Raw genomic sequence first — 24,918 nt, 5'->3', positions numbered from 1 at the left:
TCTTGTGGTTAAGGTATTAAGGAAGCTGAAGGAAATAAAAGTTTGAAAATAAACACTTTTACAAGTGACATAAATTCTACCCATAGCAATGCAAACATTTAAGCTGTTTAAGATTCAAGTCAACACTTCATTTAAGGGACTCACTGACGTGTGATATTTTATTAACTACACCTCTCTCACCCCAAACTTGCAATGAAGCACTTTCTGCACACACACACCTAATCAGGTCTATTACTTTTAGCAATACCTGGTTGGCTAAGGCTAAAAACTTCTTGTCTTCGAGAAGGAGAATACTGAGAAAGTAACATCAGGTCCTGCAAGGCTAAATACTAAAAGGAAAAAAAAGACACATTATTTAATTTCTTAACCTCTAAAAAAATCTTATTTTTGAATAGGGCTCATATATCCAAGGGGAAATCAAATGGACTTTTTCATGAAATAAATATTTTGGAACCATAACCTTCCTTTCTAGACTTCCAGAACTTTCCTTCCTCTATCCTCACAATCCTCGGTAGGCTCTAGGTATATAAAAGAACTACAGAACCCTGTTCTTTCCTACCTCTGTGGTGGGAAACGTAAACATCACTTCCTCCCAAAACTTTCCCTGGCCTCCTTCCCATAAATACACTCACAGAGCTCCTAATTATGGCACTTAACATAATGTATTATAAATGCCCATTTACTTCTTCCACCCCTAAGAACAAGAAGGGCCCCTAAGAACAAGAAGAATGTCTGTACTACCACCACATCCAAAGGCAGTGCCTAAAACATAGTAGACACATATCTGTGGCTTTTTTACTGAAATTTTTCATTTTTCCTCCCGTGGCATGCCTCTATTCATCCTTCAAAATACCACCCCTTCTGTGAAGTTTTCTAGTTTGGTCCCAAGCAGTCTAAGTGGTCCCACTGCACTGGCCACAGATTTAGTGCCCTTCCCACTAAGCTGTGCTATGTCTTAACCTCTAGCAACTAGCATTGACCATAACCCCTGCCTACTAAACAAAAATTGAGTAAGCAACCAGATGAGTAACTGATATTTTTAAGTTCTTCTAATAAATTAGTCATAATTGGTATTTAAAGGCAAGTAAAGTTCCAGTAGTGGCAGTTTCTTATTTGTCTGTAACTTCTCTAGATTGTGGTCAAAATTCTGGGTTCTAACTATTTTAAGTTTTTTTTTGTTTGTTTATTTTGTTGTTGTGGTACTAGGGATCGAACCCAGGACCTAGCACATGCTAGGCAAGTGCTCTATCACTAAGCTACATTCTCAGCCCCAGCCCTTCATTTAATTCTTTTAAAAATACTGTGATCTTTTAACAGAATGGTACATATTATAGATCTAGTTTAAATTTTTAAATTATAGTTTAAGTCAAAACAATTTATGTTCATTTAGTTTGATTTGTAAACTTACTCCAACTTCTTTAAACTTTTTTGATTATAATTTGTTTTAGGAACTAGGCGAGGTAGCACACACCTTCTATAATCCCAGAGACTCAGGAGCCTGAGACAGGAGTATCAGAAGTTCAAGGCCAGCCTCAACAATACAGCAAAACCCTCAGCAACTTAGCAAGACCTTATCTCAAAATAAAAATAAAAAAGGACTGGGGATGTAGTTCAGTGGTAAATCATTCCTGGGTTCAATTCAAATTTTTCTTTTTTTGTTTTATGATCATTATAAATAATTTATATTTAAAGAAAGTTCAATAAATGTCTATATACTACTACCAAACACTACCTTTGATCACAAAAGTCAACAAATACTACATGAGTAAAAATACCTCTTGATGTAATGATTTAAAAAACACTTTGCTACCATGAACAGTCTGTGAATAACTGATGCATATAATTGGATACTCTTATATTTTATACTTGGAAATATTTTTATATCTTTTCTGAATACAGAATTTGTTAGCTTAAATGGCACATGCACCCATAGTCCCAGTTACTTGGGTGACTGAGGTAGGAGGATCACTTGAACCCCGAAGTCCAAGGTCAGCCTAGTCAACACAGTGAGACCTTGTCTTTAAAAAGAAAGTACTAAAATATTCTAGGCCCTAAAAAATATATACATATACAAATACCTATATATGCCAAATATTAGTCTATTCTGCAAGGTAAGTTAGAGATGACTGTGAAAAGATACAAAAAGTACATTCAGGTACCTTTATGATGAGTGGGGGATTGCTGTTTAAAACTTTCGGGAGGCATTCATCAGACTCTTCTGCAAATGGTAGCTGAACAGGGAACACATGAGCCTATCAAATACAGTCAAATATAAAGAATACAAAAATGATTATTTTCATGACCTTGTTATATTGTTAGTAAGCACTAAATGAAATTATACAATGAACAATACAATCAAATTAACATCTCACAAAAACAGGTTAAAGTCATACAAACCCTAACACACTATTAATTAGAAAATGTTACTGTCCCAGTTTTATTAGACTTTGACTTTTAATAATAGAAACAAATTTTAGAAACAAAGATTCTCTCAGGTTGGGCACAGTGGCCCACACCTATAATCCCAGCGGCCCAGGAGGCAAAGGCAGGAGGATGGCGAGTTCAAAGCCAGCCTCAGCAAGAGCAAGGTACTAAGCAACTCACTGAGACTGTCTCTAAATAAAATACAAAATAGGGCTGGGGGTGTGGCTCAGTGGTCAAATGCCCCTGAGTTCAATACCCTGTACCAAAAAAAAAAAAAAAGATTCTCACTGAAACCTACAAAGATGGTAAAATGAAATAGAAATATTCACTTTCTAAGACAAAAACTTGGATGAGTCCAGGCATGGTGGTGCACACCTATAATCCTGGTGACTTGGGAAGCAGGAGGATTCAAAGTTTAAAACTAGTCTCAGCAACTTAGTGAGACCCTGTCTCAAAAAACAAAACAGGACTAAGGAAGTAGCTCAGAGACTCAGTACCAAAAAAAAAAAAAAAAAAAAAAAAAAAAAACTTGAATGATAAAAACAATGTAACTCTCAGATTAAAAAGATTTTGGTGGAAATTATCCAGATCATCTCAATTTTCAAAATCACTTCTTCAGTATACATTTCAATGCTTTCTTTCAAAAAGCAAAGAGTATCCACATCAACGGTCTATAAAATTTAAAAGTCAGGCCCATTTAATATGCACTTAACACGAAAATGAAAGCCTCCAGAAGAGAACGAGTCTATAAATAAAGCATACTAAGTGCCATTCAGTTTAATTTCTAAAAATTAAGTGAATACCAGTACTAATTCCTCAGAAGAAAAATACAAAAGTAAATGATGATTATAAATGATTTGCCCCTAATAAAAAAACAAATGACTAAAATGGCTTTGGCCATACATGCTGATCAGAGCTCTACTAAAAATCAACCTGTACACTCGAAATTTTGTTAATACAATAGTATTAACAAAAAACTCAATACTAACCTCTGTGGCATAGATTTTGAATAGTATCCATGAGATGTACCAAGTCGTCAAGAGGAAGACACCGCACAGCCAGACATGGTAGAGTAAGGGGAGGCTCAAGAGGCCACTTATGGTGTCAAGAGGCCTATGAAACTGCCTATGAAAAGCAAGGTACCATTTAATCCCATGGGAAAAATGCAATCCCAGCATTTAACAGACTCAGGACTCCACAATGAAAAACAAACCTATTTCTAAATAATAATGCTGATAGAGTCCTCTGCCCTTTTACCCTTCTAGAGGTCTTTCCCTAATACCTTCTTTAAGAGATACATAAGGGAACTTTGGGGGAAGTGTAGGCCTAAATTGACACCATGGCTCCTTGTGTTCCAAATCTTCACTGTCATTTACTGTAGAGAAAGACGAGACAAGCCTGTAAGCTTAATTACTTAGGCTGGGTCAAGTTTGTTATTGTTGCTTTGTAGTTTAATATTTAAAAACCATTAAGTATGACTGGACCTCTCCTGGACCAGATTTCAGTTTGATCTGCATACCCTATAAACAGTTCCACAGTGGTTAAAAACACATGCTACTAAAAATTAATCTCTACTCTTTAAGCAATTTAAGAAACTCTGTTAGAATGTTAAATAGCTGGACGTGGTGGCACACACCTGTAATCCCAGCAGCTAGGGAGGCTGAGGCAAAGCCAGCCTCAGCAACAGCAAGTGCTAAGTAATTTAGCAAGACCCTGTCTCTAAATAAAACACAAAATAGGGCAGGGGATGTGGCTCAGTGGTTGAGTGCCCCTGAGTTCAATATCCCAGTACCAAAAAAAAGAATGTTAAATAAAACTAAAAGTTGACATCTTACCAAAACCTTGAATCAATTAGCAAAATCATAATCCTACAATCACATAACTAGCAATTGTGAAAATCAGAATTTGAATCTCTGACTGCCATTTATAGTGCTGTGATTAGGTAAATCACTCCACCTATCCTACTTCATTTCCCTCATCCATGTAACAGTGGCAGAATCTCTTTATTTTACCTCTTAGGGCTAGTACAAAATTTAAAACAGCTTATATGAGGAGTGCCCAACACAGTGCTTAACATATGTTGGGGCCAAGGGGTGGGGCTGGGGGCAACAATAAATGATGGAGTTATGTTTAACTTCTAAGTAAGCATGTACCAAAGGTCTGACATACATGAAAGACAGATGTAAGGCCGGGCTCTAGGACACACAAACAAAACATTTTTGAGTGAAGGGACAAAAGTATTATTATTTATAATTAATAAAATATCTTTATTTTTAATCTTTCATTTGACCCAGCTTAAAATTTAGGTTAGCCAGGCACAGTGGTACATGTCTGTAATTCTAGCTATTCAGGAGGCTGTGGCAGGAAGACTGTAGTTCAAGGCCAACCACAGCAATTTAGTGAAACCCTGTCTCAAAAAATACAAAGAGCTGGGGATGTATCTCAGTGGTAGAGTACCCCTGGGTTCAACCCCAGCACCAGGGGGCAGTATGTCTACAGAGTTAATAACTAGTATTTCTTAAATATCCACATGTCAATATATTCAACTCCCTAAAACTGACATTAGTGAATCCTGTATATGACACAAAAACTCTCTGAGGGGAATAAACAATAATTGAAGGAACAAACACTGATGGATGCACATTTATTCGGCAAATATAGATTAAACCTTTATCCATATTCAAAACATCTGGAGATAAGTGAGATAATACACCCTAGTGCTGTCAGCTGATTGCCAGCTTGCTCAAATTTGATTGCCTCATGGGTGACGTAAGTATAATACCACAGCACTGGTATATACCAAATATCATAGAATGAATGACTGTTGAAGAGAGGGAATGGTTCATGCAACTCAAAAAGTTCATTTTGATTTAGTATAAGTTACCTAAAAAAAAAAAAAAAGAAAAAGAAAATAGATTCCCACTGCTTACTTTTGGGGCGAGAAACTGGGTGACTGAAATAGGAGCAAGAGGCTTTTTCACTGCATACTCTTTTATATACCTTCTGGAATTTTTCCTTTTTTGGTACTGGGGGTTGAACCCAGGGGTACTTTACCACTGAGTTACCTCCCCAGTCCCTTTTTTATTTTTTATTTTGGGACAGGGTTGGTTAGGGCCTCACTAAATTGCTGAGGCTGGCCTCAAACTTGTGATCCTCCTATCTTAGCCTCTCAAGTCTCTGGGATTACAGATGTGTGCCACCATGCCTGGCTTATTTACCTTCTGGAATTTTAAGCTATGAAAATAGTATGTTTTCAAAAATATATACAATGTTTTTTCTTCTCAGAAGAACTTTTAATGATTTAATTTTCAAGAAAATTTTTAAAGGATCACCTTCTAGAATTATTAGGGAGACAGAGTTAAAGCAGATGAACCCAACTCTATACAGCAGTCATTATCCAGGTGTTAAGTATAATGGATGAGGTACATCACAGAATAGGTTGAATGACAGTTTAGAATAAGCTCAGCTTCAGCTAGATCTCACAAGCAGCTGAGGAGTAGGAACTGCCACACAGGTTCCTAGTCCACAAACGGGACAGGGGAGGACAGGCACCCTCTTGTTACACTGATTCCCTCGATCTCTAGTTTTGTTTTTTATTTCAATTGTTTTTAAAAAGATTTACAGGCTTAATCTAAACAAAGGATCGGGAAAGTAGAGTTAAAATTAGACTTTTAAAGTATCACTTACTCATCTAGGAGAAGGTCCATAGCAGTGCTAATCCAAGTTTTGGGAATATAGCCTGAGGAGAAAAAATACCAAGCTATGAACATAAAAAGTTAATAAAACAAATCTTAATCATGCTTTAGACCATGGGGTCAAAGATACCAAGACTTAATCAAAATGCTAAATTGTTTGATTAGGAATGGATAGAAAAGAATAATTTCTAAATATAGACAGTCCTAGTTTTGTATAATTCTGATATATATATACATATACACATATATATATATATATTCTCTCACACACACACACACACACACACTCTCACACACTTTTAAAAGTTACCATGGGGGGCTGGGGAGATAGCTCAGTTGGTAGAGTGCTTGCCTTGCAAGCACAAGGCCCTGGGTTCAATCCCCAGCACCACCAAAAAAAAAAAAAAAAAAAAAAAAAAGTTACCATGGTTTCATTTAAAAACACCACATTATTTTTTGTTTTTTATTTTTATTTTTGTGCCAGGGATTGAACCCAGGGCACTTAACTACTGAGCCAGATCCCAAACCCTATCTGTATTTTATTTTGAAATAGGTTCTCACTAAATTATTTAGGCCTTGCTAAATTGCTGAGGTTGGCTTTGAACTCACAATCCTCCTGCCTCAGACTCTGGAGCTACTAGGATTATAGGCGTGTACCACTGCGCCCAGCAAAAACACCAGTTTTTACATTAGGGTTTAACAACCAACAATGTCCAAATTTCAGTTACTGTGGTATATTAATTATGGGTGATTGTGTACAGCATTTCTAGCTTTTCAGTATATGAATCAATATGTAGATAACAGATGTGCACCATGATCTGTGACTAATCCTGTCACTTCTCTCAACATCTATTGGTAACTGGCTACTTGCATCTTTTCAGACAAAACCAAAGCATGTAGTAGTGCTGCTTCCTTGTCCCCCATGATAAATCCATATGACAATATTAAAAAACAAGTAAATGAAACCAGGTACAGAGTGGCCCATGCCTGTAATTCCAGCAACTTAGGAGCCTGAGGCAGGAGGATCACAAGTTGGAGGCCAGCAACCTGGCAAAACCTCATCTCAAAATAAACAATAAAAAGGACTGGGAATGTAGCTCAGTGGTAGAGCACCTGTGGGCTGAACCACCGTACCATAAAAAAATAAAATAACAGAGCAAAGAGGACACTGGACAAAAAAGATCAAAGAGCAGCAAAAAGAAGGGACGATGATGAAAATGAAATGTAAAATGAATGCAAAAGGAGTTACAGGAGAAAGAGCTGACCATGAGAATGCTAAAGCAACTGCTATGTCAGCCCTAATGTCTGTACAGCTCTAACACACGGGCTGGCCAATCACAGTAGGTTAACACACATCCACACAGTGTTAACATCCCTCAGGACTGGGTTAACATCAGAATGACAACTTTGAAACTACATAGAAAAATGGATCATATAACTACAAGTGGTGAATACAGAGTAAGCACCATTTTATAAAATTGTACCTATGAAAAAAAATCAGAAAATGATCTGAAAAGTTTTGAATACTGGATTTTGTTTACATTATTGTGTTACTGATGAGATTAATGTTTTCAACCTGTGTTATTCACTATGCAAAATGTTGAGTTGTAATTTCTGTATCTAAAATTTATGTTTATAAATTCTACCAACAGAATATTTCTATTATGTCAGTATCAAGCTATAAACTTATAAAAACAAGTATGTTATTTCTAGATAATGACCAAATGACCCACAATATTTTTTCTTTTTTCTGCAACAGACCTCCAGAACTTTCCCATCAAGCATGACTGGAACTTTCTGCCCAATGAACAACTCTTTCCCATCTCCCTGCTCTCAGACCCTGGCAACTGTCATTCTATTCCAGGTTCCTAAAAGTGTGACTATTTTAAAGATACCTCTGATAAATAGAATTATGCAATATTTTGTCTTTTTGTGACTGGGTTACTTTGGTTAACATTATGACCTCAAGGTTTATCTATATGACAAGAATATTTCATTATATGTATATATTACACTTTCTTTAACAACATTTTCCTTTAACTAAATAAATATTCTGACAATCTAAACCATGAATCTGGAGGATTAATTACATACCCATAACTGTAGGAAACACAGAAATGCAATAAAGAATGACTTCCAAATTGACATTTTCTGACCTCTGAGCTAACAATACCCTGTATTAAAAAGTAGAGTTCTAGGGCTGGGGATATAGCTCAGCTGGTTGAGTGCTTGCCTTGCAAGCACATAGGCCCTGGATTCAAATCCCCAGCACTGCAAAAAAAAAAAAAAAAAAAAAAAAAAAAAAAGTAGAGTTCTTACCAAGAAAATAATACACAATGCAGAAATTTCTAACCAGGAACAGTGACTCCACACAACTATGTTTAACTAGTAAGAGCAGAGATCTCCTAAACCGCAAGAACTTGTATTGCTGTGAAAACAGAAAAGAATCAGCATGTTCTACCTCATTTTACAGCAAGTACTTAACTATAACCATCAACATATAAACCATAATCACTGTACAAAAAGTCAAATATTATCCCAGAGGCAAAAATGAATTATTTCTGATGCTAAAATATTTAATATTTTTATATTATAAACCATCTCACTAATAGTAGATCAGAAATAAGAAAATTAACAATATTAATCCATACTTGTTAGTAAGGTCTATAGATATGGAGAAAGTATAAAAAAACACTTCCCCCTTTAGCCATGGGGGATACATTTCAAGACCACTAGTGAATGTCTGATACTTCAGATAGTACCCTATATATAAATATACTGTTTCTATCTATACATACATACCTATGATTAGTAATACGATAAATCAGAGATTAAAAACAATAACCAGTAACAAAATAGAACAATTATAATAATATACTGTAATAAAATTTATTTAAGCTATAAATTGCTTATTTCTAGAATTTTCCACTTAATATTTTCAGGTTGTAGTTGACTGCTAATATATAACCTGAAGAAAACAAAACTGTGGGTAAGGGGGGAACTACTATAACAATAGCAACCAGCATTCTTTGTGTTTCCATGTCAGGAACTGGTACACATTACATGCATTAATCTGGTTAAACCTCCCAACAGCCCAGTGGAGGCTCTATTATTATCCCCATCTTACAGAAAAGGAAACCAAGGCAGAAAGAGGTTACATGATTTAACCAACATTACCAGGTAGTAATCTACAATATGAATCTGGGCAAGCTGGTTTCAGAGCCTATAATCTTAAAGATAATGCATACTGCCTTCACACTAAGTTGCAGAAAAATGGAGGCAGTGAAGACAATACTAACTACCTCAGAAGATGAATGTACTAGAAAAAAAATCTTTTTTCCTGAAATAACAATTCTGAAACAAGCCTCCTCTCCTTTCCGCTCCTCATCCCCAAAATGCCAATGGAAAAATGATACATTATTGGAATCAGGAAACCTAAAGAATGAAAAATGTACTTAACAAATTCTATCCTGCTTTGTTTTTATGGTATTGGGGACTGAACCTAGAGCCTTGCTCATCCTAGTTGTGTTCTACCACTGTGTTACATTCCCACTGCCTGGATTTCTTTTGTGCTAACTCTGAGAATGATATTTAATGAATTTTAGAAGTCAAAGAACAGCAAAGAATTATAGTAGTAGATGGAAATCAAATCTTCATACCACGTCTATGGATGCCTACGGTTACAAAAAGTAACCCATATGGATACTTGGTCACAAACTGTATAGCTTCAATTAAAGGTTCATTCAAATATTTTCAAAGTCCAATTTGTGCAACTATACCACTCCATGAGCCACTGGGTGCTACCACCACCCTCACCGTCCAATACAAAGGACAAAGCTGCTGTACTACTCCTACTACAGCTCCCACCTCAATCATCACTCAGAAGGGTACAGGAAGCATACAGAAACAGGTAGACATTTCCACACAAATGTCTAATATATCCTCCTCTTGCTCCCAAGTAGAAGTATTTTTCAACTCTATAGGACTTCTATGATTAGCAATGAGCTATACTCTACTGAATATTTACTACACACCAGGTACTATGCCAAATGCTGTCTTACCTTGTTTAATGCTTTCAACAGTCTTATTGACATAAAATTTGCCAAGCCTTCCTTGTCCATTTATTTGCCCTCTACTTTATACTAACATTCTGCTTTTCCCTGTGAGCCCATTAGGGATTTGATAAGGGTAATGTAACTGGTTTAGTAGTGTTAAGCAAATCTGAAGCAAAAAAAACTAATGAGCTAATGGTTATTGGTTAAAATTAACAGATCTAGTTTTTTCAAAGGTTTCATTTAAAAAGTAGCTACTAATATGTATAATATGAAGCTATTTATGAAAACCCTACCCACAAAATATATAGTGCTACCAATACATGTAAACATAATGTACAGTAACAAGTTTAGAAGAAAATACAGTTAAGTTGATAACAATGGTTCTCTGGGACTAAGACTGAGATTATATAGGGCAAGAGGGACTTTTAATTTATCAATAGTATTTGAATATTTTATAGTCAAAATGTTACTACGATACTCGGTACCGCAAATTTAACTCAGGGGCACTCAACCACTGAGCCACATCCTTAGCCCTGTTTTGTATTTTATTTAGAGACAGGGTCTCACTGAGTTGCTTAGCACCTTGCCATTGCTGAGGCTGGCTTTGAACTCGAGATCCTCCTACCTCAGCCTCCCAAGTTGTGGGGATTATAGGCGTGCACTATCCCACTCACCTACAATTATTCATTACTATATTTGAATCTAAGTTGATTTACCATTGGATATTTCTGCACAAGATTTTGAAAATTTTTCTTTGTGAAATTTTGAGGTAGCAAAGTTTATATCCTACTTTTACTTAATCTTCACAAGATATGAAGAATTTCTAAATGGGAACCCTCAGACTGCAGGGAGTAAAAACCAAATTTTTTTTTAGGGAGTACTATCTCCTTGCAGTATATATTCTCACAGTTGCAACAGGCATGGGACAACCTTAGTTAACCTAGGAGAACCCTAATGCATCATTTTCATAGATTACACTCTCATTATGATATATCATTTGTTTACACATCCCTTCACTCCCACCTGACTGGGTTCTAGTGGGAAGGACCTAGGGTTCTAATATTTTTGTTTCAGTGCCCAGTCTTCAACCTGCCAGAGCAGAAATGAAGTGAATAACAGCTAATCAGGAAGAGCAGAAACAGGACAGGGAGAGGCCTGATGCGACAGTGAGACACTTCAACCAATCTTTCTCTCTCCTGCCAGAAGAGGTGGCTCTAAATTCCAGGGATGACGCCTCCAGATTAGAATTTTAAAAACCTAACCAAAGCTGGGCATGGGATGCACACCTGTAATCCCAGCACCTCAGGAGGCTGAGGCAGGAGGATTGCAGTCTGAGGCCACCTTCAGCAACTCAGTGAAGCACTCGCTCTCAAAAAAGGGAGGAGGGTGCTGGCATGTACCTCAGTGTTAGAGCCCCTGGGTTCAATCCTAGTACTGTCACAAAAAAACAAACAAACAAACAAAAAAAAAAACCACTAACAGTTTACATTACACCACTCAAATCAAACAAGGTAAAACTGTTTTATTTATCTGTACATATCTTGCCTTATTCTGAAATGGATGTGAGTCAGTAACTGACAAATTCTAAAATTACTTGCACACCCCTACCCTCATGAGATTTTAAATTCAAAAGGAAGCTGGCAGCTGCACAGAGGTACTTTGCATGAATGTCATAATTTTCCCCTCCCCACTCCAGTCCTGCTAGGTCACAGCAAGTGCCAGCACCTAGTAGGAGGGGAAAGAGTAGAGCAAAACAGCAGTCTGAGAGTGGCAGCAAGGAAGGGTAAAATATAACTGGGTATATATTCTATGTACAATGTAGTTCTCAAAAATACACTGAAGTCTCATGAAGACAAACTCTTTTCTCTAAATGGCATTTTGAGGATTTCAGTACTAAATTGTGTAGAACAAATCTTGAATTAATCAAATAAGGCCAGTTACATACATGCACACCAAGGCAGTTTTAATACTGCCACATTCTAGCAAAAGGTAATGCTCAAATGTCATACCTGTATGATGGGAAACGGGAGATAGTTCATGTTGTTAACAAAATACAGAAGGCTATAGCTATAGCCCATGAATGCTCCAGCCAGTAAGAAAAAAAGGTGATATTCATTTAAACAGGTTCGTGCCCCAGGGCTATCTAAACTGGAAGGGAAAAATTAAATTATTGATTTAACAGTCAGGGATACATTTCACTGTTTTAGGCTTAATACTTACTGAAGGCAAAATTCTGAGTAAATCACTTAAGAAATGTTCTAAATTCTAACAAAATGGTTCATTTTAAGTTAAGTATGAGCAAAAAATTAACAACACCCTTTTCCCTGAAGCCTGAGAGCCTGACTCTAGCTCTGTTCCCCTGGAAATCTGACAAGGGTAAGAATATCTACATCGGTAGTAAGTAACACCGCTTACAAACTGGTAAACTGCACTGGGGCTGTGACTCAGTGGTAAAGCACTTGCCTCACATGTATGAGGCACTGGGTTCAATCCTCAGCACCGCATAAAAATGAATAAATAAAATAAAGGCAATGTGTCCATCTACCACCAAAAATATTTTTTTTAAAAAATTGGTAAATTACATCTGCTCTAAGAGGAACTAAAATCAACTATATATGCCTGATAGAGATGCCATACCTTTGGTCTTCTCTCCGTGTCATCTCTGGTAACTAGGCACCCCACTCTAGGGATTCTGGATGCTATGCCTATAAAATTGATGCAGGAGATACTGGAGCCCATGGAGCACAAGGTTCTAAAACAGAGAGCCTACAATACCTATCTGATGTGACTCCACTTCTGAGTTGTACCACAGGCAAGGCAACAGCTCCTGGATGGCTATGGGATCCGTCACCTGTTTGAACTGCATCCAGTACTCCTGCTAAAGAGGAAGTCCTGGTGCTTCCCAGATAACAATCTAGAGTTGTTAAGTTCTGAAAATTCAGTTAAATTCAAGAGGATTCCCTGGTAAGCACTTCTGTAAGCCACTACCCTATCACCCTATCATCTTTATCTGACACTTTTAATTTTAAGGATAAAATTATTATCCTTATTATTAAAATTATCACTTATTATTTGGTGAACATCAAGTTCTTAAGCTCCTTTAGAAGTTGTCTAAGCATCTCTATAATCTAGAAAATATCTGAGGGTGTATAGAGTCCGTAGGAATACACTTTCCATGATGGAAAACAGGTTAGGAGCCTGCTCTGCCATCTATCTCCATGAGGGTTGAGACTCCAGATTGATTGTTTTCTGGACCCTGAGTTATAAGATGATGAAAGAGATTCATTTTGCTAAAGACTCTGTGAAATCATTAGTAAATGTATTTATAATGGTGCTAATCTCTTTAACAACTTGTAGCTCACTGGAGCTTTCTGCTCCCTGGAACTTCACTGCCCCCTCCACTAAAAAGAGATGTGCAAAAAAAGAGTTCAAGACTCATCTAAGATGAGCCATGGGAATTTCCTTAGTCACAACAGTACTGTATTCACAGATGTCCTTTATCATTTAATGTTTTTTAACAATAGGGTTTTCACTACAGAAAGCCTATATCAGAGGGGAAAAAAAGCAACTCTGCTTCATAAGCAGTAGCCGAGAAAATCAAGTATTAGGTAGTACTCTTTATAACACTGTTTTAAAGTCGGTGGAATATACGGAATTTAAGATTATTCTAGTAATCTTCTTTAATGTTTGTGTTTGTGTGTGCGTGTGTGTGTGTGTGTGTGTATGTGTGTGGTGCTAAGGACTGAAACCAGGGCCTTGGCATGTTAAGCATGCGCGCTATAACTGAGCTACATCCACAGACCTTTTTTAATTCAGAAAGTCAGAGTATCAATTTGCAATTTATATCAGTGCCATATTTCAAGACTGTGTAAGTTTCAAAATTATAAAAGCACTCTATAGAAGGCAGTCATTATTTTAAAATTCTCTCTTCACATTCATTCTTTCCAAACTACCCTTCCTTCAAACAACCACCTTCTCCAAGAACACATGTAGATCCTCCCTGCTTTCTGAACTCTCACAGGTTCTGTCTGCACCTCTCATGTCCTTCTTCCTATTACATTCGTATGTGTCCATGTCTTAAATTCCCTACTGTTCTCAACCCTCAAGAAGCTTACTGCCTATGTTTGAATCATTTCCATAAAACTAACAGCACCTAGTATAGTGCCTTCTACAAACATTTTTAAAATCTGCTGAATTCAATGTAAAACACCAAAACAATTGGTGTCCACAAACAAGAATCTTCTGTAGAAATCGGGAAAGCAAAGAATGTCCATAAACTATTAACACACTTAGGCCACTTTGACTTAGTAACTAAACAAGGCTCCCTAGAAAGAAAAAACATTTAGTATTACCTCTCAGTACCAGTGCAGGGAACCACAAGAAAACTGTATCGGCCCTTAGTTATCACTGCTGCACACCAAGCCATCACCATTCCCATTGCAGCATGAACAAAAGAGTGCATGAGCTGCTGCGGATGAATGATCTTCCCTATTAATGCCAATCGGGAGCACGGAATGGAAGGCACAACTGCAAAGGAAACATTGGTAAGGCCTTATAATGACAGCATACGAAGTTAGAGGATCTAAACTATGCCCTTTCTACTTGCACGAAGACTCCAAAGGGCAGAAAGAAACGCATAGCCAATGTAAAATACAGTACAGAAAAACTTGAGTTAAAAAATGTTTGAGGGCTAGGGTTGTAGTTCAGTGGCAGAGCACTCACCTAGCATGTGTGAGGCACTGGGTTCGAATCCCAGCACCACACATAAATAAGTAAAATGAAGTCCATTGACAACTAAAAAATTATTAAAAAAAAAAAAAAAGGGGCTGGGGTTGTGGCTCAGTGGTAGAGCGCTTGCCTAGCATGTATGAGGCACTGGGTTTGATTCTCAGCACCGCATAAAAATAAATGAATAAAATAAAGGTTCATCAACATCTTTAAAAAAAAAGTTTGAGGATGGGGTTGTAGCTCAGTGGCAGAGTGTCTGACTAGCATGTGTGAAGCACTGGGTTTGATTCTCAGCACCACATATAAATAAAATATAAGGTCCACTGAGAAGTAAAAAATTATTTTTAAAAAGTTTTGAGAAAAAGTAAGAATCCAGGTTTAATTATCATGCTATCTGGGGTAGCATGATAATAATTTTCCTTTCTTTTAAATTAAAGTTTCCTAATAGCTAAAACAATACCAATCCTGGAACTCTCCAGGGCCATAAAATATGTAACGATTTAAAGATAGCTCCTGCCCTCCAGCAAGTTATCTTTATTTCAATATTTGAAACTCTCATTATATAATCCATCTGAGAAAAATAAACCATAAAGCAGGTAAATATTTACAATACTAAATACCACCATAAAAGCTTATGTGGAACTTTTTTTTTTTTTGGTATTGGCGATTGAACCCAGGGGCACTTTACTACTAAGCTACATTCCCAGCCACCCTTTTTCTAAAATTTTGAGACAAGGTCTCATTAAGTTGCTTAGGGTCTCCCTAAGTTGCTGAGGTTGGTCTCAAACTTGGCAATCCTCATGCCTGTCTCCCAAGTTGTTGGGATTACAGGCATGCACCACTACACACATGAGGATTTTTTTAATATTATTTTTGGTTGTCAATGGATTTTTTTTTTTTAATATGCAGTGCTCAGTATTAAACCCAGGGCCTCATGCATGCCAAGCAAGCACTCTACCTCTGAGCTACAACTCTAGCCCCTGTATGAAGATTTTTAATACCTCTCTGACAACCCAATAAAGTTTTCTGGAAGTGATCTAGGGAGGCTACTGTGGGGAGGTACTAAGGTATAGTTGTTTTAAAAATAGTTAGCCTAAGATTACCTGGCCTATACATGCAGCCAGTTTTCTTTTAAAATACTTAGAAGAGATGGACAAGAGGCAGAAAACTGTGAAGAGAGAGGGTTTAAGTGCTCTGCACTTTGGGGAAGAGGCTACCATCACCTCCTCTATCAACCAGAAATGCCCAGAGAGCCAACTATGACTCACTATTAACACTCTAAATGTGCCAAACCCTCTCATGTCATTCAACCTTACTTGCCACATGTTTTCTCCAGAATATCACTGTTCTCCTTTATCTATTTAATACAGCTAGCTCCTCCTTCAAGGCTTGGTGTAAGTATCATCTCCTTCAGGAAGCTTCCATGCTGAGTAAGTGGTGCTCCTCTAAACTCCCCAACCATCCGATGTACAGTAGGCAAAGACACTTAATGTTCACTGCCTATCTGCCCATTAACTGTGACCCTCTGGAGAAAGTGGGGACGATACAATGCATGGCGCATAGTAAAGGCACAAGGAATGCTCGCAGAAGGAATGAACCAAAGTGACTAGTCAGGCTTTAGAATGACCAGGCTAGAGAGCCCTCATCAGGTACACCTACATATAGAAGATAGCCCAGGCATGTGGGAGAGTGTGAAAGAACACTGTTGTAAGCCAAGGTGTTCTGAGCAGGGCCTGAGGGGAGAAGAGACTCACCAGCCAAGAGTGAGGGATTAGGAAAGCAAAGAAAAAGACAGGTATTACAACAGCCAGATTTAGGATTCACGTTTCCACAGGATCTCTGGTGTCATCCTTTCATCACTACCCCCATCTCCTTCCTGACCCCTCCCACTTTATCACCAACCCATGGCAACCACTGTTCTTTCTTCATTTCTATAAGATTTTTTAAATTTTTTTTGCAGTTGTAGATGGACAGAATGCCTTTATTTTATTTATTTTTATGTGGTGCTAAGAATCGAATCCAGTGCCTCACACGTTAGGCAAATGCTCTGCCACTGAGCAACAGCCCTAGCCCTCTAAAAGATTTTTGTTTCAAAATGCTACATCAGTGGCATCATGCAATAAATAGCCTTTTGGGTTTTGCTTTCTTCACTCAGTACAATTCCAATAAAATTTGCCGAATTAGTTGAACGTATAAAAAATAATTCAAGCGTTTACACCTATTTTACAAAGAAGTACTGACGAGAAGAAGCCTCTAACTGTGGCAAATTTAGGAATCTGAATGAGGCAGGAAGAGTAGGAGAGAAACTGAGAAAAATAATAAGCTCTGGAATTTAGCAGGTGATTCTCTGAAGGTAAAACCTAATTTTTTTTTTTTTTTTTTTTGATACTGGGGATTGAACTCAGGGGCACTTTACCACTGAGCCACATCCCCAGCCCAAATTTGTATTTTCCGTAGAGACAGGGTCTCACTGAGTTGCTTAGCACCTCACCATTGCTGAGGCTAGCTTCGAACTTGCAATCCTCCTGTCTCAGCCTCCCGAGCCACTGGGATTACAGGCATGCGCCATCGCACCCAGCTCAAAACCTAATATTTTAAAGGTGTTTATTTATTTTTTATTTAAATCATAGAATTACAGACTTCTATATTTGAAAAAAAAAAAAAAAATCTCACCTGGTCTTGATTTACTATCCAAGAAAGAATGATTTTTACAATACATTTGCTAAGTCACAGCTCTAACTCCAGTTGTGAACTATTAAAAGGTCCACGTTTTTTTTTTTTTTTTTACTGTGGCAAAATACACAATAATAAAATTTATCATTTGAACCATTTTTAAGCATACAGTTTTGTAGCCTAAGTATGTTCACATCCCACCACCTACCTCCCAAACTCTGACATCTTCCCCAACTCAAACTCTACCCATTAAATAATCCCCAACCCCTGGGAACCACCACTCTACTTTCCGCCTCTGTAAGTTTGACTAATCTTGGTACCTCATATAAGTGGAATCATACAACATTTGTCCTAAAAGGTCTAGGTATATTTTAAAAAGAGAAATTAGAACCAAAATTAACTGTAATATATATTGGAAGCATATGAATCTGTATACATCTTTAAAATTTTGACACAAAATTCAGCTGTTATACACATTCACATATAAAATCATATAAAATGCACTTAGTCTGCCTTAATAAAATAAATTCAGACTTTTTAAAAATGTTAACATTTGAAAACTCACCTGCATAGAACTCCACATTGAAAATATTTATTATTATTATTACCACTGACAGCAGCAGGAGGTAAAAGATTACATAGGAGCTATATAGATCATTGAAAGAATCTAAAACATAACAGAGATAAATTAGTTAAGTTTATTCAATCTTGTAGTCATGTTGAGTACATGGCAATATAGCAAAGGTTTGTACCATAACTGTAATTTTAACTTTAAAAGTTATCCTTTCTTCAAGAACTATACACCGCTGGCAGATTGAATGGGACATCAATTCAAGAACTCCACTATGAATTATTCAGATTTGGTTCTGGGTATTTTAAAATTATATTCAAATTTCTTTTAAATCACCCAGATGTTAACATTAGATCAAACACTACTATATGCGAACATTTCATCATGTGAACTAGAAGTACCATAGTTAGTAAGATATCAATAAAGTTTCTTTTTAAAGTGTAAACATTTCCAGATCTCATCTTAATAAATGCAATTTAACTAAAGTTAAAGTAACATCTTTTTAAAAAAAATATTTTAGCTGCAAATGGAAACAATATCTTTATTTATTTTTTTATGTGGTACTGAGAATCAAACCCAGTGCCTCACACATGCTAGGTCTAGTGCTCTACCACTGAGCCACAACCCCAGCCCAAAGTAACATCTTTAGAAATAGCATAACCCATAAATCATCTAAATGATCTAAAAAAAATCGTGATGTCCCGTGAAACACTAAGTTCCCCTTTCAGAGTAGTTTGACAATATTTCAATTCAAAGTTTAAGATATGTATATATTTTCTCCAAAAATGTAAATAAAAGAAAAACAATAGAATATGTTTGCTGAATAGACTAAAACTTCATAATAAAACCAATTATTTTTAAAAATACAACTCAGTACTCAAAACAATGAAGACTACTTACTAAGCCTTCATAATTAAATTCCTGTTATCTATGCACTGGCATATGGCTTAATTTGATCTGACCTGTGCAACCTGTTCAAAAAATGAACAGAAGACTTACATGACTTTAATTCTTTAGCAGTAGTATCTCCAAAGGCCACAACGTAAAGATTTTAACTCCCTAAAAATTGGCATTTCCTTATGAAATTTAAAACACACAAAAGCAAAATAAATATACTCTTGTTGAGAAGTGGGGGCATTCAAGAGTATTTGTGTTTCTTAGCCTTAGGCAAGACTTTAAAGATTTCAGAACCTACTCTGGCAACATTAATCTCTCTTTTTAATTTTTTAATTCTAGTAAGGCATTGTGGAAAAACATCTCTTAACTTTGATGTCAGAAACCAGTGTCCAAATCCTAGATTAATTACTCACTAGCTGAGTATCTCTGCACAGATTATTTAACCTGAATCTCAGTTTACTCATTTATAAAGTAGAAATAGTACTTATTTCTTAAAGAGGGTCATAGGAAAGATAACGGACATAGGTACTTAGCACAGTATCCAGCACACTCTAAATGAGAAATAACTGGTAGCTATTATTAATCAACATAAAATAAGTTATATTTTAGTGAACTTAGTAATTTTGTCTCCAAAGATTCAGGGAAACATTTTAGCCTGCCTCAATCTTTTCTTCCTCATCAATTTTTGCATTTAACTGTATCTTCCCTAGCCAAAAGTTCATCCTTTCATCTCTTTTTATTAGCAACAATATAAAAATGAAGGATTCTTAATTTAGGCATATTTTTAAAAGAATGTCATATTTTCAACCCACAATTTGAAATAGATGACAGAAACAGTTCTTTTTTTAAAAGACAAATAAGATCAATTAAGCTGTCAAAGTGAAAAACAAAAACTAAGTTTTATTTATGTGATCTCCTAAAGATTTTTTTGTACCTATTATCACACATAGTCTCCAAAAAGTTTATTAATCACATTATATAATAAAAAGGTGGTTTCTGTTATGTAGGGAATGCCTTAAACTTATCTTAAAGTCATGGTTAACATACAGGCAGTAATCAGAAATAAATTATTTGAAACATGATGCAATTTTTATGTTTTCCCCAAGTTGAATATCACTTACCTGACAGCCACTGGATGGGATGAATTAAATCAATACTGCTGAAGACTATAAATACCGCAGCACAGATGGGTAGAAGCAACACTGACCAAACAACACTTGCAACTATCCTCCAGCCCAAAACCTAAAATTAAACAAACAAAACCCCCTCAATCATGAAAACAGTTATATTATTTCAGTTAGGCAAATCCTATCTCTTCACACAGGCTATTAATCACTAATACATAAACCCAGATCGTAGTCCATCCAGTTACATATAAACCCAAATGGTTACTATTATAATAATATTACATACTACTACAGAACTTTGTAAAAACTAGTGACTGATGCTTGCATTAGGTTCAGAGTCAGGTGTTACATCAAATATCACACTTTGGGGTAGAGAGTGAGATCATCTTATTTAGTTTTCTAATTATATTTAATACTTGTCTCTCCAGATTCTAGATAATTATAGGAATATCCAAAGGTCTTATACTTGAGAACCATGATATGCACTTCTTACTGGGAAACTAACACATTGTAGCATTACTGTTTTCTAAATCTCAGTGCCTAACATAAGGAGGAACAAGACTTACAGTTGATTAATACAAGGAAAGATACTGAGGGGTTTTAAGCATGAGAGTGACAACTGGATTTATGTTCTGGAAGGTAAAACATCTTTGCGTTTACCATAAGATGGCTGAAAGGAAGATACAATGGAGGAGATCAGACCCAGACAGGAGTCACAGTAGTTAGGGTAGTCTATCCACCACAACAGCCCAATTCAGAGATTACAGTCAATGTCTGCACAAAGGCAATGGCAATGGGAAAGGAAAAAAGAACAAAATGCAACCATATTTCTGAGGTATACACTATAGGAATATATAATATAGAGGATTAAGAGTAGATAAGACCTGAAAGTGTTTACCTGAGGATAAAAGAGAGAACAGTACACTATGTTAGAGACACTACCCCAAAAGTAACCTTACTTCTGTATCTCTTTGCCCTCCATAGAAGAGATGCTGGAGGAAGAATGTCCTCAGCTCAGTCCCACAGTGGATATTTACCTCTACCAAGAATACATGCCCTGATTATCTGGTTTCCAATCCCAGGATCTGCTAAGGCCACACTATATTCTTCCCATTTCTGGACATTCTTCCCAACTCGCCCCCCGCCCCCCGCTTCAGAGCTCGGAATGGAACCAGAGGCTTATGCATGCTACCACTGAGCTATATCCCCAGCCCTTCCTTTCCCACTTCTTATCCCAAGGAACCAAGTTATTTATTTTGCACCTACAGAATACACTACACTTGGATAAACTCCTTCCCCATTCTCTGCCCCAATTTTCATTCAAGTCATCCATCCAGGTTGGTCAGCTTCCACTTCCTACTCCTCTCCCATCCAATACCCAGCATCCCATCAGGACGCCGCCACAACTCCATAATCAGTCCCCCAAGCAGTCCACTCCCCACGCTGCCCTCGGACAGGTACCCTACCCGTACGGCGCGCACGCGCAGTCAGAGCCCGCCCGCCCGGCCCGTGCCTAGAGGCGAGCGCCAAGTGAACTGCACTCACGCGCCACAGGATGTCCCGCGACCAGCCGGCGCAGGGTCCACTCGTAGCCGTGGCCATGGAGATGGCGGGCCCTGCTCTAAGCAGCGAAGGAGACCGTGTGCCCGCCCGCCACCGCAGTTCAAAGGGACCAAGACCCCGGGAGGACCTCGTCGGGGCTGCCTCAAATGCTGCCTGAGCAAAGGCCGAACCAAGTCGCAACCCATTCCTTTGATGCTTCGCCCCGGAAGGCTCAACGGGCCAGAACTGCCCGGCATTCACGTCCCCCAAAGGGGGCTTTGACTCCAGGAACCGTCCTCTGGAATCCAAAAATTCCCTCCGAAACAGGGCCCAGCGGGGCTTCAGAAACAAGGGGCGGCGGCGCTGCATGCTGGGAACTGTAGTCTCGACGACCTCCTGGGACTGTGGAGGAACGTTGCATTCTGGGACTCGGAGTTCCAAAGTACAGCATGCCGGAAACCGATGTCTTCCCGGCGGTGACTTGAAGCATGCTGGGAATCGTAGTCTTTTACAAAGCAGTTAGACAGGTCTAACAAAGATTTGCCTTCATTTCTCTCGATTACTTCATCAACTTCCTAAAGTGAAATCAAAGGATGTTGTGGCCCTTTCCACAAATAGGTACTCAGTGATTTAACTGAAATCTTTAAAAATTGGGGGAACTAAAAAGTATGTGTGTGTGTGTGTATATATATATATATATATATATATATATATTTTTTTTTTTAATGTAGACGGACACAATACATTTATTTTATTTATTTATTTTTATGTAGTGCTGAGAGTCTAACCCAATGCCTCACACGTGCTAAGCAAGTGCTCTACCACTGAGCCACAACCCCAGCCCCACAAAATTGGGGGATTTTCTTAAGAGGGATGCATTTGGTTTCATAAAATCTGATTTCTAGTTCCAGTTCTGCCACATGCTAAATAGACATATCTGGGCCCTCTCCCAACCTCCATTTCTTATCTATAAAATAAGGATAAAAATAAAACTAATATCCTATTGATGCTGTGAGGATATAAATAATGAGTTCTATAAATATTATTACTGATTTCCTGTTAGTAAGGAAGAAAGCTTTTCACCAACTCAGGTTTCCTTAATGAAGTCTTCTCTGATTGCTTGTAGCCTCAGTGAGATCCTTGGGTCAGTATTGCTAACACCTCTATATAGTCAATTACCTGCCACAATCAATATTCAATAGTCCAGGAAGAGAGAGGGATAGACTCAGGCATTTATTGTCTCTGAAGAAACTCACTGGCTAGTGAGAGAAATTGAGATCACACATTAATTCTCTCTTAATGTTTGCTAATAATGGTTCCTGAGTTGCTTTAAGATTATATCATATACGCTTCCATAACCATATAAAATGTCATTTCTGAAGCACTAGAGGACAAACTGGGATTATAACAAGTAGATCAAATATGTACCATCAAGAAACCTATCTTGTGGTGGAAAAAAATTATGAAGAATCAGTCTAAATGAATGTCCAGGTGACTATGATAGAAACTACCAATTGTCTACTTCAGTGTCTATTCTTCCTTTTTTTTTTAAAATTTATTTTTAAAGTTTTTTTTTTTTTTTTTTTTCGTGGTGGGGATTGAACCCAGGGCCTTGTGCATTCGAGGCAAGCATTCTACCAACTGAGCTATATCTCCAGCCCCTCCCTTATTTTTTAATAGAACTCCAGTTTTTACATAGGTTGATAGATAAACCCTGTTCGCTTCCTCCCATGCAGTGAGGTGTGGCCTGGTGACTGAATTCAGGCTAATATCATAAAGTATTACATGGTAACTTCCTAGATACAACCTTTAGAAAAAATTAGTGCATTGTCTTTACCTCTTCTTAATCCTTTTCTCCATTTAGCTTCCTGGAATTTGGATGTGTTGGTTGGAGTGCCAGCACCATATTGGATCACAGGAAGAGGGCCACACCACAGAAAAAGGAGACTTGATTATTGGAGAAACCATACAGTCCTGGGCTACCTGCCTTTTCCTCCTGACAATATTTACACAAGGCAGATGCTTGTTTATTATTTAAGCCATCATTATTTTCAGAGAACTTCTCATATTCTTAATCATCTTTTACAATTATCTGTTTACTTACTGTTTAACTTCCCATTGGTAAGCGAGCTTCACAAAGGCAGGAACCTTGTCTTATATTATTTCCAAAGTAGCTATCACTTTAGTAAGTAGTCCATGAATGCTTAAATAATGAATGAATGGACAAAATTAACTGTATCAGACAATGTCTATTCAGGTTAACAATTTCTTATTATCTAAAAGAGTTAATTTAGTGAATTGATAAAAGTGTTGGAAGAGCTAAGAGAGTACAGAGGATAAAGAACAGGGCTGTAGTTGCAAACACAAAAAAGGAGTTATTACCCAAATATCAGGAGGCTATATATACTTCCTCTGCACTTGATCCATGAGATCACATTCAGTGCTAAGCTACTGAGAGAACCAAACTATTGCTTTTCAAGCAGGAACTGAGGAGCTAGTGTGCTAATCCCCTGTAAATGCTGAAATGTGCTGAAATGACCACAGGTGCCCCCTACTATCTGCAGCTGCTTGCTTGCTTTCTCTCTCTCTCTCTCTCTCTCTCTCTCTCTCTCTCTCTCTCTCTCTCTCTCTCTTTTTCTTTCTTTCCTTTCTTTTTCTTTTCTTTTTGGTACTAGAGATTTAATCACCCAGGGGTGCTTTACCTCTAAGTCATGTCCCCACCCCATTTTTATATTTTATTTAAAGACAGGGTCTTGCTGATTTGCTTAAGGCCTTGCTAAGTTGCTAAGGCTGGCTTAGAACTCTCCATCTTCCTGCCTCAACCTCCCAAGTCACTGGGATTGCAGGCATACGCCACCACATCTGGCTGCAGTTGCTTTCTGAGCCTTAGTTTCTTCATCAATAATGAAACCATCTTGTAAGATGCTGTATTAAACAAGATTTTGTTTATAAGTTTTCTGGCACACTGTGGAAAGATTCAGGCTTTGAGGCTAGATAAACATAGGTATGAATAACTCCTCTGCCACTCTGTAGCTGTAAGGTCTTGGGAAGTCACTTTATCTTTCTAAACATATGTGAAAGAAAGGTTTAAAAGCATCCCTAGAGACAAGCAACTTTTCAGAAAGACATGCACTACATGGTGAAAACTGTAACATAATCCAACATGGAATAAAACAAATTAAATTGATATAAAACAAAAAATAACA

The 24,918-nt window shown here is 37.4% G+C and overlaps 1 protein-coding gene across 2 annotated transcripts in view; it reads right to left on the bottom strand.

The window, feature by feature from the left end:
• The window catches only part of Ndc1 (NDC1 transmembrane nucleoporin), a 54,375-nt gene extending 32,309 nt beyond the window's left edge, over positions 1-22,066 (bottom strand). Inside the window, exons 1-10 of one of the 2 annotated variants that reach the window (XM_047554940.1) lie at positions 21,716-22,066; positions 20,165-20,285; positions 18,141-18,242; positions 14,527-14,701; positions 12,184-12,322; positions 8,439-8,547; positions 6,112-6,163; positions 3,414-3,549; positions 2,160-2,252; positions 248-329 (exon numbers count right to left, since the gene is read on the bottom strand). In XM_047554940.1, coding sequence (XP_047410896.1) covers positions 248-329; positions 2,160-2,252; positions 3,414-3,549; positions 6,112-6,163; positions 8,439-8,547; positions 12,184-12,322; positions 14,527-14,701; positions 18,141-18,242; positions 20,165-20,285; positions 21,716-21,772 — 1,066 coding nt within the window. In that variant the 5' untranslated portion in view covers positions 21,773-22,066. Of the gene's footprint in view, positions 1-247; positions 330-2,159; positions 2,253-3,413; positions 3,550-6,111; positions 6,164-8,438; positions 8,548-12,183; positions 12,323-14,526; positions 14,702-18,140; positions 18,243-20,164; positions 20,286-21,436; positions 21,536-21,715 lie in introns of those variants that run through there. The other variant, XM_047554946.1, reaches the window with a different exon arrangement.
• Between the last annotated feature and the right edge of the window lie 2,852 nt (positions 22,067-24,918).

This window comes from Sciurus carolinensis, chromosome 1 (genome assembly GCF_902686445.1).
Source record: "Sciurus carolinensis chromosome 1, mSciCar1.2, whole genome shotgun sequence".
Classification (NCBI taxonomy): Eukaryota; Metazoa; Chordata; class Mammalia; order Rodentia; family Sciuridae; genus Sciurus; species Sciurus carolinensis.
The sequence above is the reverse complement of the archived record's forward strand: the minus strand, read 5'-3'. Positions and strand labels throughout refer to the sequence as shown.